The 16,664-nt window shown below is 46.3% G+C and overlaps 1 protein-coding gene across 1 annotated transcript in view; it reads right to left on the bottom strand.

The window, feature by feature from the left end:
- The window catches only part of LOC141923865 (uncharacterized), a 104,230-nt gene that overhangs the window by 74,255 nt on the left and 13,311 nt on the right, over positions 1-16,664 (bottom strand). Inside the window, exons 11-26 of the mRNA XM_074825507.1 lie at positions 15,188-15,334; positions 14,865-14,984; positions 14,091-14,249; positions 12,220-12,348; positions 11,767-11,916; positions 10,940-11,077; positions 10,350-10,496; positions 9,267-9,386; positions 6,002-6,148; positions 5,645-5,848; positions 5,175-5,314; positions 3,911-4,034; positions 2,442-2,585; positions 1,931-2,121; positions 1,309-1,440; positions 51-125 (exon numbers count right to left, since the gene is read on the bottom strand). Of these exons, the coding sequence (XP_074681608.1) occupies positions 51-125; positions 1,309-1,440; positions 1,931-2,121; positions 2,442-2,585; positions 3,911-4,034; positions 5,175-5,314; positions 5,645-5,848; positions 6,002-6,148; positions 9,267-9,386; positions 10,350-10,496; positions 10,940-11,077; positions 11,767-11,916; positions 12,220-12,348; positions 14,091-14,249; positions 14,865-14,984; positions 15,188-15,334 (2,267 nt within the window). The remainder of the gene's footprint in view (positions 1-50; positions 126-1,308; positions 1,441-1,930; positions 2,122-2,441; positions 2,586-3,910; positions 4,035-5,174; positions 5,315-5,644; positions 5,849-6,001; positions 6,149-9,266; positions 9,387-10,349; positions 10,497-10,939; positions 11,078-11,766; positions 11,917-12,219; positions 12,349-14,090; positions 14,250-14,864; positions 14,985-15,187; positions 15,335-16,664) is intronic.

The raw sequence follows: 16,664 nt of genomic DNA, 5'->3' as shown, positions 1-16,664 counted from the left end.
TAATAATTTAGTTGTATATTAATCAAGCGGATGGTTCATGCTCAACTCACCCGCTCTCCTTTCTCTCCCTTTGTAGTAAAGCTGTATGGGTCATAGCCTCCATGAGCTGGTGAGCCCCTGAAGCTCTTGAAAGGAAAAGGAAAATAGAACAAATGATCAGGAAATTATTATCCACCAAAGGATGACAAATATACTCAAACCAGAGTGACCATGAAACACGGACTAGCACACTCCTTGGCTTATACAACAAAAGGAAGAAGCAAAGTCAACCATCCAGGAGACCTGTTCATATCCTCAGACTATTTAAAGCCCCTTGGAGGTCATGCATTACTTATTTTGTCTCCAGCTTGCACTGAAATTGGGAGCACAGGATGGAGAACACAGTTGTGTGAGGACAAAATGCAATCAGGGAACATATCGATGACTCAAGAAGTCTTGGCTCACATCACATCTACAGTTCAGGATCTTCTTTTTGGCTCAGAGAGACTCTAAATATTCTTGGTTACACATCTGCAAGGCTTCAGGGTAGTGTCAATACAATTCTTCTCCCCCATGGAAGAAACCGTGGAAAGGAGTTTGGCTGAGATGAAATAAAGACCCTAATTCAACCATCCATGGACAACATTCATCTCACCTCATTTTAGACTGCCACAGAATAAACGTCACTATCTGAGATATTCTGCCAGTGTGGACACCTACCTATGAACTGAATCATGATCAGACTTTGCTGACTACACTGACTAGTTGTCCACCAACTAATACAGAGACCATTTTCTCCAGTGGACCTAACATAGACTGCTCAGTCTTGCTGGCTACAGCCCCATCAATAAACTCACTAGACCAGCACATGGGTTCTGGGGCTGTCCTACTGTTCTTCATGTCCTCTGGCTTTCTGCTTGGTAGGAGGAGTGGGTAGATTTGCCTCCTGACATTTTATTTCTGAAGTAAGGAGCAGTGGCAGCTTGTTGGTCTGTTCAGCGGCTCACACAGAGCCTAGAGCTATGTGAGATGCCACAGAACATCTGGGATGTCTGCATGGGGCTGGCAGATAGGAAGCAAGATCTATGGAAGACCAACCAATGGGTTGCTGGGAAGGAGCACAGGAGGCTGCTGAATCTCCCATGCTGAAATGGCAACTTCTTGGATGACCTTCCCAAACATAGACATGGCTTCCAAAGTTAAAGGTCTTGACACTGATATAACTCCACTGCACACCACATAGGTATGAGAAGTGACCTGATCACAGCAGTGATCAATGTTTCTTTGAAATATAATCCCCTGAACAGGCACCAGTGAACTAATTCTCACCTTTAAACACCAGGGACCACAAGCCTCCTCTTCTTTTTGGATATGTGGTTCAGCTGATGATGGATCAGGGATGTGTGGCTTGCTCCCTGTGCCACCAAATGGCAACTGCTTGTTGGCTTCATGTCTGGCAACCTACAGCATGGAGTTTGGCTTAGATTAGTGATTCTCCAGGTTTTGGAACCAGACATCAAACATCAACCTTCAACAGGTCTCAAGAGGTCACTGTGCTTTTGTATCAATAACTTTTTCATTGAAACAGCCATAAAATATCACTGCTGGAGATACTCTGCAGATGAGCTCACGTCCATATCAATGATCCATCGTCCAGGGTTAGAAGAGGGCAGTGAATTTATAAAACATCCAAGTACTCCGCCCCTGCAGTGGCCTTATACAACAAAACCTTCAAAGCTGTATTCTGGCTTCCCTAATTCCACTCCCTTGATTTCAAAGATTTTGTTCCTTATCTCTAGGGTTGGACAGTAAGTGAGGTCAGGATTGGACCCAGTGTCCTAAATCTGTTCTGACTTTGCTCTGAAACTTTGCTCAGCGAAGAACTTTGTCCTTGCACATGACCCACACCAAGTAAGCTGGCTTATATTCAAAGGTCTGTGAAGTAGCTCACCTCCCCAGATGGTAGCTGGGCCCCTGAAAGCTGAGGGTCAGAACAAATTACTTCTATCAGCTCTCGGAGGATCTGGGGGAAGTCATCGAACGTGCTGACGTAGAAAAGGTTCTGGAGGTTCTGCTGCAGCAAGATACTGTTGAGCTCAACAGGGTCAGCTCCTGAGACACCCACAGTGATGATGCGGATTCCTGAAACACATCGCTGACTCAACAGAAGCAAAAATGTTTGAGATCAGAGTTTCCAAACCCCTCGTCACAATCTTCCTGTTAATAATTCCTGAACTCTGCTGGGATAAGGTACTCCAGAAGCCATGTGAAAACTCACCGGAAGCCATGTGTGTGTTATAGCAAACCAAAACACTCAAGCTAGGAACAGAAAGAAGAGAGGATAAAGGAGTGAAGCCAACAATGCACTCATAGTGCACACATCGCATAACGTACCACCCTCAACCCCCTAGAAACCCATGGAGAACCAAAGCCTCAGCAAAACACAACAGGGCAACTCTTACCCAAAGCATGGGCTACTCTGGCTGGTGGCAACACATCATCCTGGGATTGCCCATCAGTCACGAGCACCATCGTGTGAGGGAAATCTGGTCTCATCCCTCTGGAGGACTGAAATAACTCCTTTAGCATGTAGGCTATACCACGACCTGAGCAAATATGGAGAGATATGGTGTAAATCTGCTCAAGTATTAGGTCTGACAGTGGGGACTGTGGGTCTCCTTCCACAGATGGAGGAAAAAGGGCATTGAGTGTGGCCCCATAAATGGATAGTAGCCCCTAGCATGGGGCAATGTCTTTTGAGGGAAGACAGCAGTAAATCAGGTTGGCTGAAATGGTTCAGGCTGAATTCAGCAGATAGTTTTGGAAAGGAAAAAAAAAATATATTCAGGACATTTGAAGCATTTTTCCTATAGGAAAAAATCCACAGAATTCTCATTTCCAAATTTCTTTAGAAAGACCAGAAAAGTTTCACAAAGGACCCTCGCCCAAACTGAAATGATTAAGAAGCCCCAACACAGTATGGAAAGACTTCTATGAGGGGTAAAATGTCTCTTTTGACACAACCTCCATAAAAAGAAGGATTAGAGGCAAAGTTACCTAGGAATGTGCAGTATGACCAGTTTCATACCTGCTTTCCCTAACCAGTCCCATCAAAATTCTTGTATTTTGATCAGCCCTATTTTTCTGCATTCCTGACCAATACCACTGAGCCAGGGTGAAGTATATAAGCCTTCAGTTAACATACATGGGTGCCTCAAAGCTTCCCTTTCTGTTGACTGATGGGATGACAATAACTGGGCCATTTAAAAATGGTAAAGTTAGAACTAACTATCTCCAATTTAATATTACTTCTCGTGTACCTTCAGGGAACCAGGTATACCCTACTGTCCTGCTGTTAATGAGCAGGTGGAAAGTGCTGTCTGTCTTTAACTACATAAGACAAAAGTGTCTGAATTTCCAAGATGCTGAGCTAATGAAAAGTTGTGCTATTTGTACAACAAAGGTGAACAAAGGACATTATGTGATGGCACACCATGAAAATAGGATGGGCCCCATTGTTTTGTTGTTAGGGTAACAAGGCAATAACCGTTGGAATTTGCTGATTAAAATGTGCATACAGTGGGCAATAAGGATGCTTCGGCATCAAATATCCTTACCTAATGTTTATGGGCTTTGCCTCCAAGCCCGGTATAAAAACTTCCCTCAAGTGTAAGCAAGGTTATAAAACAATGAACAGAAACCCAGTAGTAAAACTAGGACATGGATAAAGGACATCAGGCTAGTCAGAAAGACCACTCCTGGAAATAAAACTAAATTCAATCCTCTGTTCTCAAATTTTAAAGAACTTTTGGCCAAAACTTTCTAAACAAATAAGTGGGTTCAAAACACTCAGAGGAATGCTTTCCCTGGCCTCCAGCCTCTGTCTTGGGCCAGAATGTCCACCCCATGTGTGGACCTCACCCATACACACCCGTTTTTGTGTTGCCTCCAGCATAGTGCAGACCCTTGATGGCTTTCAGGGCACTGTTGCGGTCACGGTGCTGGTTGAAGTAGAAGGCTGCCCTGGGCTCCTCGCTGTATTGAGCAACAGCAACCTGGCCAAGAAAAAGGGATTAAAAATTGCAGAGGGCTCAGGCACACAGCAAATAATACAATATATAATACAACTATTTGCGGTGCAACAGGAGTGAAAAGAGGTTGTGTTTCTTGGAGACTGAAAAGAGTCACAAAAATGGCTGTCAGATTGGCAGGAACATAGGGCACAATCCATATGCTTAAAGATGAGCAAGGTACTCTTTCAGACTTTCTAAGGCATCAGAGATTTCTGCACAGGCTGGTGGATACAGCACAGGACCAATTGGAAACTGGCACACTTCAGGCAACTCATGGCTGGGTGGGAGCATCTCCTGCTGCAGCACCTCCCATGGCAGCACCCATCCCTCCTGAATTAAACCCTTGATCTCTGTTGACTGCAAAAGGAAGCCGGCTACTCAACTCATACTATAGCCACCTAAATCGAAATTTCTTCATCTCCCCAGAATTATTTGTTAACCCAAGGTAACTTCATCACATACCTAAACTTTCAAGACTACCTTCAAGCAAAGAGTGCAAGAAGTCCCCATTTTCCGATCAACTGAAAGTGAGCTATGTAGGTCTCCCTTTCAAAGGCCCAGTTCAAATATTACATTAATTAAATACAAATGACCTGAAATAAATTATCTACTGAGTCTTTCTATTGGTTTTGCTGAGTTGTCATTTAATGCTGTAGGCTTCATTTGCCCTTGAGGTGTTTCACAGAATGGTCTGGGGGTCTGGTCCTCTTCTTGTTTAGAGGAGGCAGCTGATGGAATGTGCTGCATCTCCCACCTGGGCCCCCACCTGGGTCTCTAACCATTTACAGTCTGAATGTGGGCAGAAATGGGGTTCTAGAGGGGGACACGCACCTGGGATCCATAACCTAAACAGCATTTCAGTAGGTCTGCAATTTGCTTTATTCCTGATGACTTGGTCTTGGAAAAGTAATCAAGAAATGGAAATATACCCGAACAAGTAGGCTGACATTTAGGAGACTTTTATTCATGTCTTCGTTGGACACACACATGTCTTTAGGCAGAGCACTTAGCCCTTCTGATCTACAACGTGTGAGTGAGAAGACTGGTCTCATCAAAGGGGTGAGCAAAAGGTGAACATTTGGAAGAAAAACACCTTCAAGAAAAAGAATAACAAAATCTTGCCTGTGTCCCTTCAGGCCCAATCTTAGGGAAATAGGAAATGATCCGGAAGAGGAAATCCTTCACTTTATTGAAATTGCTCTGGCCAATACTCGAGGACTCGTCCACCAGGAACCCAACGTCTGCTTTGAACTTGCCACAGACTGCAGAAGGAAGAGAGGATCTCTGTAAACTGGGGGTTCTTAAAGCATAAGCATGTTTCTTTGTGTTCAGAGCAACAAAATAAACCCAATATCTCTTGTCATGCCAAGTGTCGGTGAGTGAGCAGGCAGCACCTTCACCCCACAGGGTAGTGCTGGGAGTCTCACCACACTTTATGGGGTTTGCGTCTTCCCTTTCCCTGCCATTGTCCACTCTCACTACTCAATGAATAAAGACTAATTTTGGCTCCTGAGATCAGAGAAGACCATGATCCCTGCTGGTTTTGACCTACTGCTACATCATCATCAAATCACACATGGATACACACTCACTTGGCCCAGGAGGAGTTGTCAGCAGTTCAGACACTACGGTGGTCGTTAGTGGGGTCTCTGGGGTTGGTGGTAGCTTTGTGGTCATGGCCAGTGGAAGAGGAGTGGTCCCCACATTGCCAGGAGATGTGGATGGGGATCTCATCGTATCTGGTTTTGTAGAAGTCACTGGAGCAATTGGCGCAGGTGACTCTCTGTGAGGTCCTACTGTAAGAGACAAACAGAAAAGGTGTTCTTTAAATGTCTTTTAATTATGATGCCACTATTTAACAAAGTGTCAGAAGCATAGAGAAGCCAAGAAATTAGCCTCAATAGCAGTTACCTAGGTAAAACTGCAACACAAGTCACCAGCCTTCATACCTGTTTGCCCGAGGAGTGTTGTCTCTGGTCCCTCTGTATCTCCAAAGACTGGTCTTATCGAAAACAAATACATTTCTTTGGCACTCAGTCCTGTCACTCGATATGATCTAGAAGCTGCTGATAAGAGTTCCCGGGAAAGATCAGAAGCTGTGAAAAAGGAAAAGTATGCATTGCCTGGGAGCCAAAGAAACTCGAAATAACTCCCATTTCTGTAGCATCCCATCTTCTAATGACACCACCTTTGGCAAACAGGAGCTTGGGGACAAGGTGAGTCCTGGGCTTCGAAGCAGAGGCTCTTGGTAAGACATGTTTGCAAACTGTCACGGTCAGGTCCTAAACCAGAGGAAATAAGGTTCTTTGCATCTGACAAGGGAGTTCTTGAGTACATGAACAGGAGAAGAAAATGGGAATTTGTACAAGTGTTTAGAGAGGGTATTTGGTCCAGGTAGTGTCCGAGGCTGAGCTCTGTGATAGACCAATGGTTTGCAGTGGTTAGCATGCATAGAAACAGGATATTTTTATTGAATGAATGGAAAGTTTGCTGAAAAGTAGAATCAAACTTACTTGAAAAATTTGGTCACATACAATAGATAGTTTTTATTTAAAATAATGATAGGAAAAAATCTGTGAAAACGTCATAATAATGTTTTGACATTTTATGTGTCTTATTTTGGAAATACAGAATGATGAGTTTTGATGCTGTTCAAAGTGAAACTTGCACCTTTTCATTCTGAAATAGCGTTTTCCCTTAAAAAAAAAAAAGCTCAGTTTCTATGGAAAGAAATTAAATTGGTGTAAATAATTTAATATTCATTAAATGTTCCCAATTGCCCCCAAAAAATTTTGAAAGGGAGGTTTTGCCCCTTTAAAAAAAATAAAATAAGTCTTTCAGTTTGTCTCAAACTCTTCTACTCCCCTCCCTTTGGGTGGGCAAGTCAAAATAATAGTGATTGGTTTTAGACCTTGACTGAAGAGGTTTGCTGTACAAAACACAAGCTGACAGCTCTGCTGAAGCACAGAAGTACAGCAGTCCACCAGCTCCCTCCCTGCTGAGACCCCCAAACAGGCAAGTTCAGCCACTTTTCCTTTTGCAGCTACATCGTTGTGTAGCACAAACCCCCTTTGTTTCACGTAACGGGGCTTTCACATAATGAGAAATAGAGTATGGTTACCCCATGCACTCTGGGACACGAAGACGACTTTGCTGATGGACTGATGTAGGAAGGGATGTCCAGCACAAGACTGGCAAGTGCATGCAGGAAGAAGTCTGCAACCTTTGGAGGAGGAAGATTGTCTTTGCTGGGGACAATTTTCTATGAAGAATGAAGCTGATGTTTTGCAAGGGGCAAGAGACTGCGAGGCTCAAGGTGCAAATGTGAGATTAAACAAGCTTCTATTAATTAGGTGTATAAGAAAATCATGACTTTGGTGCTCCAAGAACAGTCAAGAGAAGGTAGAAAGAAGAGGGAGGAGGGCAACGTCCAGCTGAACTTCTCCAAGGTCCTTCCTGTTGCATGGGGGAGGAAGGGTGGCTCTGGATGGAGCCCTGTTGACATACGTGGGCTTGGTTTTGTATAACACTGGGCAGAGGAGGTCTGAAGCTGGGATGACCTCAAGCTGCATAGAAGGGGACCCCATCTTTTATAAGGCAGGTTGGCTAGAGTTGGCCAGCAGGGAGGAGGGCATTAAATGAGCTTAAAAGGGGGGGCAAGGGAAATGGGTAATGAATGAGTACTCATTTAGAAAAAAATCAAGTTTCAGAGAAGAAAATTAATCAAGGTGCCAGGAGACAAAAAAAAAAAAAAAAAGACAAAATTCTTAATTGCCTTTATACACTAATACTGGCAGCCTGGATAATTAAACAAGAGAAATTGGAATTCCTCATGAGCATAAATTTGATCTCGTTGGTACTATTGAAATGTGGTGGCAAGATTCATCTGATTGGAATGTTAAATCAATAGCTATAAACCTATTTCAGAAGGATCGATCGAGTGAGGGCACAGGGGGACTGTCAGACATGGTATTATCCATTTCTGAGCCCCTGACAACTCTGAAACCAATGATTTTTGAATACTTAGGGATCAATATTTTAACAGCATGGCACAGGAGGGGAACAGTTGCATTAGATCACTTAAATCACCCTTGAGTACTGAATGTTCAGTTCCCTAATCACTTATCCATAACATGTAGAGCAAAAAAATGATGCTACCACAGGAGACTTCATCCTGAGTGACATATGCTACAAGTCTTATGCTGCCAATACCAAAATGTCCTTGGAATTAAAAAAAATTAAAGCTGATGACCTGGTAACTCAAAAAGCACTGCAGGGAGTACAGGCAAATTGTGTCAGAGTCGTTTTCTTTATTGACTTGTGAAGATGAACTCATCTCTAGCAAAAAGTTAGTGGCTGAAGCAATGATGACAGGAAACTTGCCGTATTCAGAGGTTTAAGCCCAGTCCAGAAAAAAGTAATATAGCTGGTGCTTTAAAAGGGCAAACCCTGTAAGGACAAATCGATTGGAAAAAGAAATCTACACTAAAAGTTGCGAGTAATAATTAAGAAAGTTTGAAATCTCTTTAATATATGAGAAAGCTTTTAAACGAATAAGAATTAAGGTTGTACAGATGACAAAAACCAACATGTTTTTGGTTTGTTCCAACTATTCCTGATGGACAGGTAGTGACTCTAGAGGAAGAGACACTGATAATGCCACCCAGCAGGCTTTTTTTCTGAGAAATTTTTATGTCTCCTTTTTCTTCCCCTGTGGATTTTGCAATGGCCACATGGGTTACCTTGTGAGCCTCCTCAGTGGACCAGCTTCCATTTTTCCCCCTCTTTTTCACTCAAATGAAGAAGCTAAGATAAAGGGACATGACATATGGAAGCCCCCAGGGTCAACCCTCTACTCTCCTGCTAAACAAGGTCGAGATGGGTTCAAAAGAAGGAACAGTGTTGGTGCCATCAGTGACGGCATCATTTACCCCAGGTCAAATTGAGCAGCACTTGGAGACACAAGTCACTACACTTGAAGGAAACAGCAGCGACTTAAGGCTGGTGGTGGAAAGAAATTTCTTCTTTAATATCTGCCACTTGCATCTTCTGCAGCATCAGCTGGCTCTAAGACCAGGTACTGAATCAAACAGACCACAGCCAAGCCAGACATGTCCATGCTCCATCCTCAAATCCCATTGGGTGATGGGGTAGCTGACAGAGAATGAGACAAAATTACAAACCACCTGTTCTTCTTCCACCAAAAAACATTACCTGAGGACAAGCGCCATGTTAATAGGTACATGGATGCTCCAGGAACAGCTGTCCAAGTCAGCAAAACGCTGGTCTCCGCAGGCTCCTGCACTGTGAACTCAGTCACTTTGGGTAAATCCACTTGAAAAAGAAAAAAGAAACAAAGCTTAGGATGGGTAGAAGCTACCACCAAAAGCTTGACTGAGCTAAAAGGAAGCTGATGCATCCTTTAGGAGGCTCAAATCCTGGCCCGCTGAAATCAAAGGCAAAAAGTCCAGATAGAAATGATGAGCACAAAGCACATCTCTGCTACACTTGTCCGCAGCTCCAGCTGCTGGTGAATCTCTCAGGCATCTACCTCAGGGTGCAAATATGTGTGTGCCAGGAAACACACCTTAGCCTGCAACCAGCTTTGGAGACCTTCTGCCTCCTAAAATACCATGTTTCTGGTGAAAGGAAGGATTCCCTATGGAACTTTAGGGGTTTTCCAGAAAGCTGAACAAGATCAGATCCTCAGCTGGTGGGAACTGGTGTAGTTTTAGCAAATAACTGTTGGCAGATCTTTGGCCTGGACTGACGGGTGTTTCTCTAAACTGATTGTGGTATTTGAGCTGTTGAGATGGGCAATAAAGTTTTTGCTTGCTCACTTGTGCCAGATGCTAGTGCTCCCTGAAACCACAGTGCTGGCTCCACACCCCCGATCATCTCCACCACTTGATCTCCAAATCTGTCTACACTGCAGCATCAACCAAGTTGCATAGATGCCACAGTCATGAGTGATGTTTGCCTTTATCTACTGGATATGGTCAAGATATTGTAACTAAAGAGGTAATTCCAAGATAATGTGTCACAAAAATAGCAACTCATAGTGATTAATTGGCAAGAGAAAACAGGGAAAGTCCCAATGTTTTCCGGTAATAAGAAGAAAGGACCAATGCATGTTTTCTGGCACGCTGACTGGTGGGACCTGGGAAGTAGTAAGGTCTCTAACAGCCAGTAATGTTCTTTTTCCATCCTCACCTCCCATCAGAGCCCCTAGGAGGAGACAGCCCCCAGCACTAATGTGGAGATGCTCTTGTCCCCACCCAGCAGTCTCATACTCACAGGTTTTGGCTGTGAGGAGTGTGGGGCTTCCCTCCCGTCCCCCGATCATTGCAGACATGCAGATGGTGTAGGTGGTGCTCTCCTTCAGTTTGGGGATCGTGAAGGAGACTGTCTCTGCTGCAACCAGCTGGGAGGTTTCCAATCCACCTAAGAGGAGCCATTCAGAAAAACCCACAGTGTATATAGAAAGGGCAAGGTAATTGCTATTAACAAGCATTGGTACAGTAGCTTCCTCACACAGATGTTATGGGACCAGGCCGGGGAGGACTGTTATGAGCTTATTTTGCATATGGGTAAACTGAGGCACGGGCATGTGAGAGATCTGGTCACAAAGGTATCCCATGCACTGCTGGAAAGGAACCACTTCTCTGACTTCCCAAATCCCAGCTATGCCTATAATCAACGGATATCTTTGTTAGACTAAAACCTGGCTCAGTTACAGGGCTCCCACACGCCCCCATAGACGTTACAGCCCCCATCTACCCTGATTATCTGTGGGAAAAGGGATGAGCTGAGCTAAGCTCTTATTCTCTGGGGTTCCTTGCGCTCTGTCCTTGTACCACACCTGACTAAGAGACCAGGTTGCTTACCATTGAACGGTGCCCAGGATATCTTATAGTGAGTTACCCCAGGAAGCCTCCTCCAAGCCAGCTTCAAACTATTTATGCCAGTGTCAGTAATCCTCAGATCTTGGATGGTCTGGATGGGATTGGAGTCTGCAAGAGATGCTACAAAAATGAACCAGGATGAGATGTCTGAAGTAACAGCTCAAGTTACACAGCACCAGGTTCAGGGCTATAAGCTATGGCGCTGAAGAAAGATTTGGGTATTTATACAATATCTACTTTCCAGACATTATCCAGGGATGCCAGGGTGCATTTCTTACTGAGTCCATGGGGAGGAGCACTGTGCAGTTAAGTTGAGGGATCTCATCCACATCTCTTACCACCTGCACCAAATTCTGGTGACACGACACAGGGACATGAGGAGGGTACCAAGAGAGGACAGATCATCCAGATACATCTTCAAACACAATGGGAAACTGATTCAGATGAACTCATGTGAAAAAGACACTGAAAGGACCCAGGACCCTAAGTCTGAAGAGACAGAGCCACAAATCAAGGAATGGCAAACCTCAAGAACGCATGCTGGTGAGTTGACCCTGAGTGGTGCCTGCAGAGAGGCTCCTACCTTCCCAAGATGGCTGGTGATAAATAAGGCTGGGGAGCACATTAATACATCCAGGGTTGCCTACCTATGCCAAGACTGTTTGACATGCCAAAAGGACGTGTCCACTCATGGGAACAGCTGTGGATTATTGCTACCAGCAATACTCTGCCACCAACATGCAATGCACAGGACCACGAATCCAGCCTTTGCATCCCAACACAAAGAGGGTTGTTCCACCAGGACATACCTGTGCGGTGAGTCAGAGTCACCTCCAGCCCCTCACTCTTGCTGAAGACAGCCCGAATGCTGACTTTATACAGGGTGTCAGGCAGCAAGTGGTCAATCCGGTAAGCCAGCACTCTACTGCTCAGGTACTGAGTCTTGACAACCTGTTTTTCTGGAAAAAATGGGATACTTCAGAGCTTGTAGCTCACCAGTGAGGCTTGTGGCATCTCCAAAGGAAATAGCCATTCCTCACTGTACGATTGTTTCAGAGCTTTGGGGATTATCTTCATAAATAGAATAGCATGAATACAAAGAGAAAAGGAGCCATCACCAAGCTGAGGACCACGTTTCTCAATAATGAGATCTCCTTCATACCTCAGGCAGTAGATCAGGAGTTTGGAAAGGTGCTTCCCATGGTCACAGCCAGACATGCATCCGTGCCAGAAACAAGCATGTGCACCCTTTCTCTGCTCACCTTTGCCTTCTCCCACAGGGCTCCAGGTGACTTTGAATTTGGTGGCAGCTGCCGTGGCACTCCACACCAGAGACAGGCTTGTGCTGGTGTAGGACATCACCTTGAAATTGGAGACATAGCCAAGAGGAGCTGCGAGGAGAAGACAGCATTAGAATACTGTCCCACAAGGCTCCTTGTTGTCAGCATAATGAGGCCAAAATTACATAAAAAGATTAAAAGTGGTATATCTGCTTATCCTCAGTGTCTCATTGTCCTCACCTGGAGGAGGTCTAGGCCACATGTGTGCATCCTACCTCCTCTAGCACTGAGGAGTGTCTTCTGTGCTAGATCCAGGTGGGAGCATCTCTGCGAGCCCAGGACAGGCAGTACAGGGATCCAGGGAGTTGTGAGATCCAGATCCCAGTGCCCCCACACTGCCTGCAGGGTAAAACATCCACCCACAGCTCCCATGGGTGCTGAACAACCGTGTCTGCCTGTGCCACTCTTCATCGCAAGGGTCAGCCCATTACCTCCATGCTGTATTTCAGGGTTGCTGATCATCTTCTGTCACTTTTAAACCTCTCCGAGGATACATCTGTTACTGTGCAAGTATTGCTTCTGTTTTCTGATCACCATGCTTAGCATTGCTGCCTTCCCCCTGCCAAGATGCAGCAACCCCCAAGTTTGCCATGGATGGCCAAGCTCTGGCTATCAACTAGACCACCATCTTTCCTTATTTTACATGAACAATTTGCATTTGTTGCCTCTTGTCCAGGCAACCTGATCACCCAGCACAGCCCTGTGGAGTCCCTGCTTCTTTGAGGTGGGGGACAGCCCTTGTCACCAGGCAGAAAGTTCCACGTTAGGATGTTCCTCTCCATTTATCTCCCTCTCCCTACAGCAGAATTTACCCAAGTCTCACCTCTTTTCCATCTGGACTCTGACAATGTTGAAGACTGTCCTGGTTTCGGCTAGGATAGAGTTAATTTTTCTTCTTAGTAGCTAGAGTAGTGCTGTGTTTTGGATTCAGTATGGGATTTGGTATGAGAAGAATGCTGATAATACACTGATGTTTTCAGTTGTTGCTAGGAGACCAAGGACTTTCCAACTCCCCATGTCCTGCCCATGTGCAGGTGTACAAGAGGCTGGGAGGGAGCAGAGCCGGAGCACTGGACCCAAATTGGCCAATGAAATATTCCATATCATGTAACATCATGCTCAGTATATAAAGGAGGGTTGGCCGGGAAGGAGGGGGTTCTCTCTCGCTTCCAGGATTGCGATTGCAGGATTTTGGCATTTCAGGATCGCTAGCTGAGAATGGGATGGGTATTGGTCAGCGGGTGTGAATTACCTGTTTGTACTTTCTATTATTGTTATTGTTTTATTATATTTCAATTATTAACTGTTTTTATCTCAACCTATGAGTGTCCCTTTACCCCTCCAGTTGCCTCATCCATTCCCCAGGCAGGGAAGAGGGAGCGAGATGCTGCGTAGTGTTTGGCTGCTGCCTGGGTTTAAACCTTGACAAAGACTTCAACCATTGGTCTGGATTTTGGGGTGCCTGGAAGCTCATTGAGCACAGATTGGGCATTTCATACCTGAAGCTCTGCCCAAGCCCACACACATGAACAGAACCACTGCAGAGCACATTGGCTCCAGTTTGCACCTGAAGACTCCCAGGCAGATAACCTTTGGGATTCACAGTCTCACCCACCAGACACAGCAGGTAGGCAGGGCAGAGGACCTTCATGGTGCCCTGACATGAGGGGAAGATGATGGGAGTGAGGCGCAGGAGATACGGTGTAACGCCTTTGTAGGGATACACAAAGTTGAACCAGACATGTAAGGGTTGCGTGCTGTGGTAGCTACTTGAACATCCTGCCCGTACTCACATGTCCTGGCTGAGGTTGTGATCCCTGGTCCCTCCACTGAGCCAAAGAGCACGTAGAGGGAAATCACGTACTCAGTGTCATGGGCCAGGTTGCGGAGCTGGTAGGCTGTGATCGACTTGTTGAGGGCCAGCTGGCGAGGACGGTCTTTGCCAAAGAACTCTTTGGAAGAGAGAAAATAAAGAGTCTGGAGAGCAGCTCTGTTGCATACTGGGAAAGGCACCATGTTTTCCCTGGCAGTCTGTCTCCGACCCAGCCAAACCTCTGTTGTAGGAAACCCGTGTGAGCACTGGGGCAAGACAGAGTTTTCCTATGGTTATTTATTTGGGAATTCGAATGACTAAAGGATCCAAACTAGCTGAGAGGAACCAAAGGAACCAAACCAGCTCTCACACCCAGGGCCCACAGTAAAATGGGCATGTGCTCTGTCCCTCCCCAGCATCTGCAGGGAGTTTCAAAGCCCCTGTGCTAGATGACCTGCCCCACCTCTTCCCTGGGGGACAGGCAAGGTGGCATAGGACCCTTGCTCTATGTGTTGGGCTGGGGTCAGGCTGAACGTAGTTGCTGCAGGGACCCTGCTCGCTGGCATTGTGGGTCAGTTCCAGGAATAATTTCTAGTTTCAGTTCATGCCCTGAAGGTGTGGGAGTAGCTGCTCAGACCAGTTAATGAGCTGGACCTGCCCCTATACCCACCATCTCTGAGGTTCCCAGTGCCTTATCTCCCACGTTACAGAAGGAGGTGGAGGTGATGCAGGCTGGAGGAGAGAGGGATCTTACCTGGTGTAGGACCCCAAGCCACTCGGTACCCGGTGGCCCCAGCAACCGAGTCCCAAGAGACGAGAGCACTGTTGATGGATATCTCACTCACTTTCAGCATCTGGACAGTGCTCGATGCCACTGCAAGAGAGCAAAGTTGAGCAATTGCGTCAAGGACCCAACAGCTTCTAAGTGGTCCCCAAAAGCTGTGATGAACCAGACCACTTTCTAGATGACCGGCAGGGTGGTGACCACAAATTACACCAGCTCTGTGCTGCCAGCACAGTCAGACCCCCATCCCTGTCTGCTTGGGCTGGCTCCCACCCCTGCTGCAGGGCACTCACCTGTCATTGCTTTTCCTCTCAACACCGGCCCCTCAACATCCCCAAAGATGGGGTTGATGGTGACGGTGTACTCTGTCCCAGGCTGCAGCCCCTGGATCATGTAGTAGCTGTAGGTGCTGCTGAGGTTCACGTCCTGGATGCTGCCCTCTGCAAAGGGAAATGATGTCTGGGCTCCCTTGGGTCAGACCAAGGAGGACCACCCTCCTTGGGTCTCCTTGGCTGGCAGGGTGGTGGGCAATCATGCAAACAACCACTTGAGAACTACACCATGTGTGAGATTGAATGGCATTTCATCCTCCTGGCTTGCATGTGTGCTGGCAAGGTTCTCGAGCCCAAGATAGTAGAGATAGGGTTTGGTGCAACAAGCACAAATCTTGGTTGAGGAGCTATTGAATATACAGGTAGAAATAACCCACAGCTGCTCAGGCAGACCTCAATGATCACCAGTAGATCAAGGCAACTCAGGGCTTTGCAGGCCAAAGAAACAAATCAGGTAGCAACACACAAATGGCCACGCATGGGTCTGCGAGTAGCCCTGCGAGAGGGTCACACTCTGCCCAGCCCTGGGTGACTCGGTGCTGGAGTTATCTTGCCTTCCCTGCAGGACACTGGAGCCAACTGATGCCACAAAAGATATTTTCTCATTTCTGTATCCTTCTCGTGGACTAGAAACTGCTCAGCTAAACCTCTCGAACGGCAGGAGGAGAGTTAAAACGTAATCGCTGGGGATAACACCCCATTTCAGAGGGGGAGAGAGGTGCAGGCAGCAGGATGTTGGGGTTTTGGAGGGGGAAGCTGCCATTTGCAGTTTGGTCACTGGAGGGTGCCATGTCCCCATCTTCTGCTCCACCAGCACCCCGAGCCCCATCCCCCTTCTCCCACCCCATGTCATGGACCTTCTCTCCACATCGGCTCGTTTATGTTTATCTATTCTCTGTTTTAGAAGTTAGAGAAGAAAAATCAAACCCCTCCAGCGCCTGGGACGGCTGCACAGAGAAGGGCAGAAGGTGTCTGGATCCCAACACCACTGTACCCATAAAGCACGGTTCTGGGATGGGATGGAGCGTGGGAGGAGGACCCCACAGGGCCCAGCAGCAAAGGCGGGCTGCCCCTTGGGATTAACCACCCCTGGATTTGGGGTGAACTGGTACCAGGTGTGAAAGAGCTGCTCGGAAAGAGCAAATCCAGTGTGGAGGTGATGTGCCCTTGCTGCTTCATCTGAGGATGTCCCACGCTGTCCCCTCAAGAAGGGGTGTCCCCACTCCAAAGACATGGCAGGCTGAGCACGTGTGTGCTCCATTTCTAGTTGGCGTACTGAGCAAGGACTGGGTAAACAGCTGAGTTTTGGGATGTGCCATGATTTTTTCCAGAGAGAAATTAATTACAAAGCAATAAAAGCAGTTTTATATCTTCCCTGTAAAGATTTTTCCCTTCTGATGACCTTTGGAGATGCTCTCCAACTAACCTCCCCTCCCCT

The sequence above is a fragment of the Strix aluco genome, chromosome 5, assembly GCF_031877795.1.
Source record: "Strix aluco isolate bStrAlu1 chromosome 5, bStrAlu1.hap1, whole genome shotgun sequence".
In the NCBI taxonomy this organism is placed as follows: domain Eukaryota; kingdom Metazoa; phylum Chordata; class Aves; order Strigiformes; family Strigidae; genus Strix; species Strix aluco.
The sequence above is the reverse complement of the archived record's forward strand: the minus strand, read 5'-3'. Positions and strand labels throughout refer to the sequence as shown.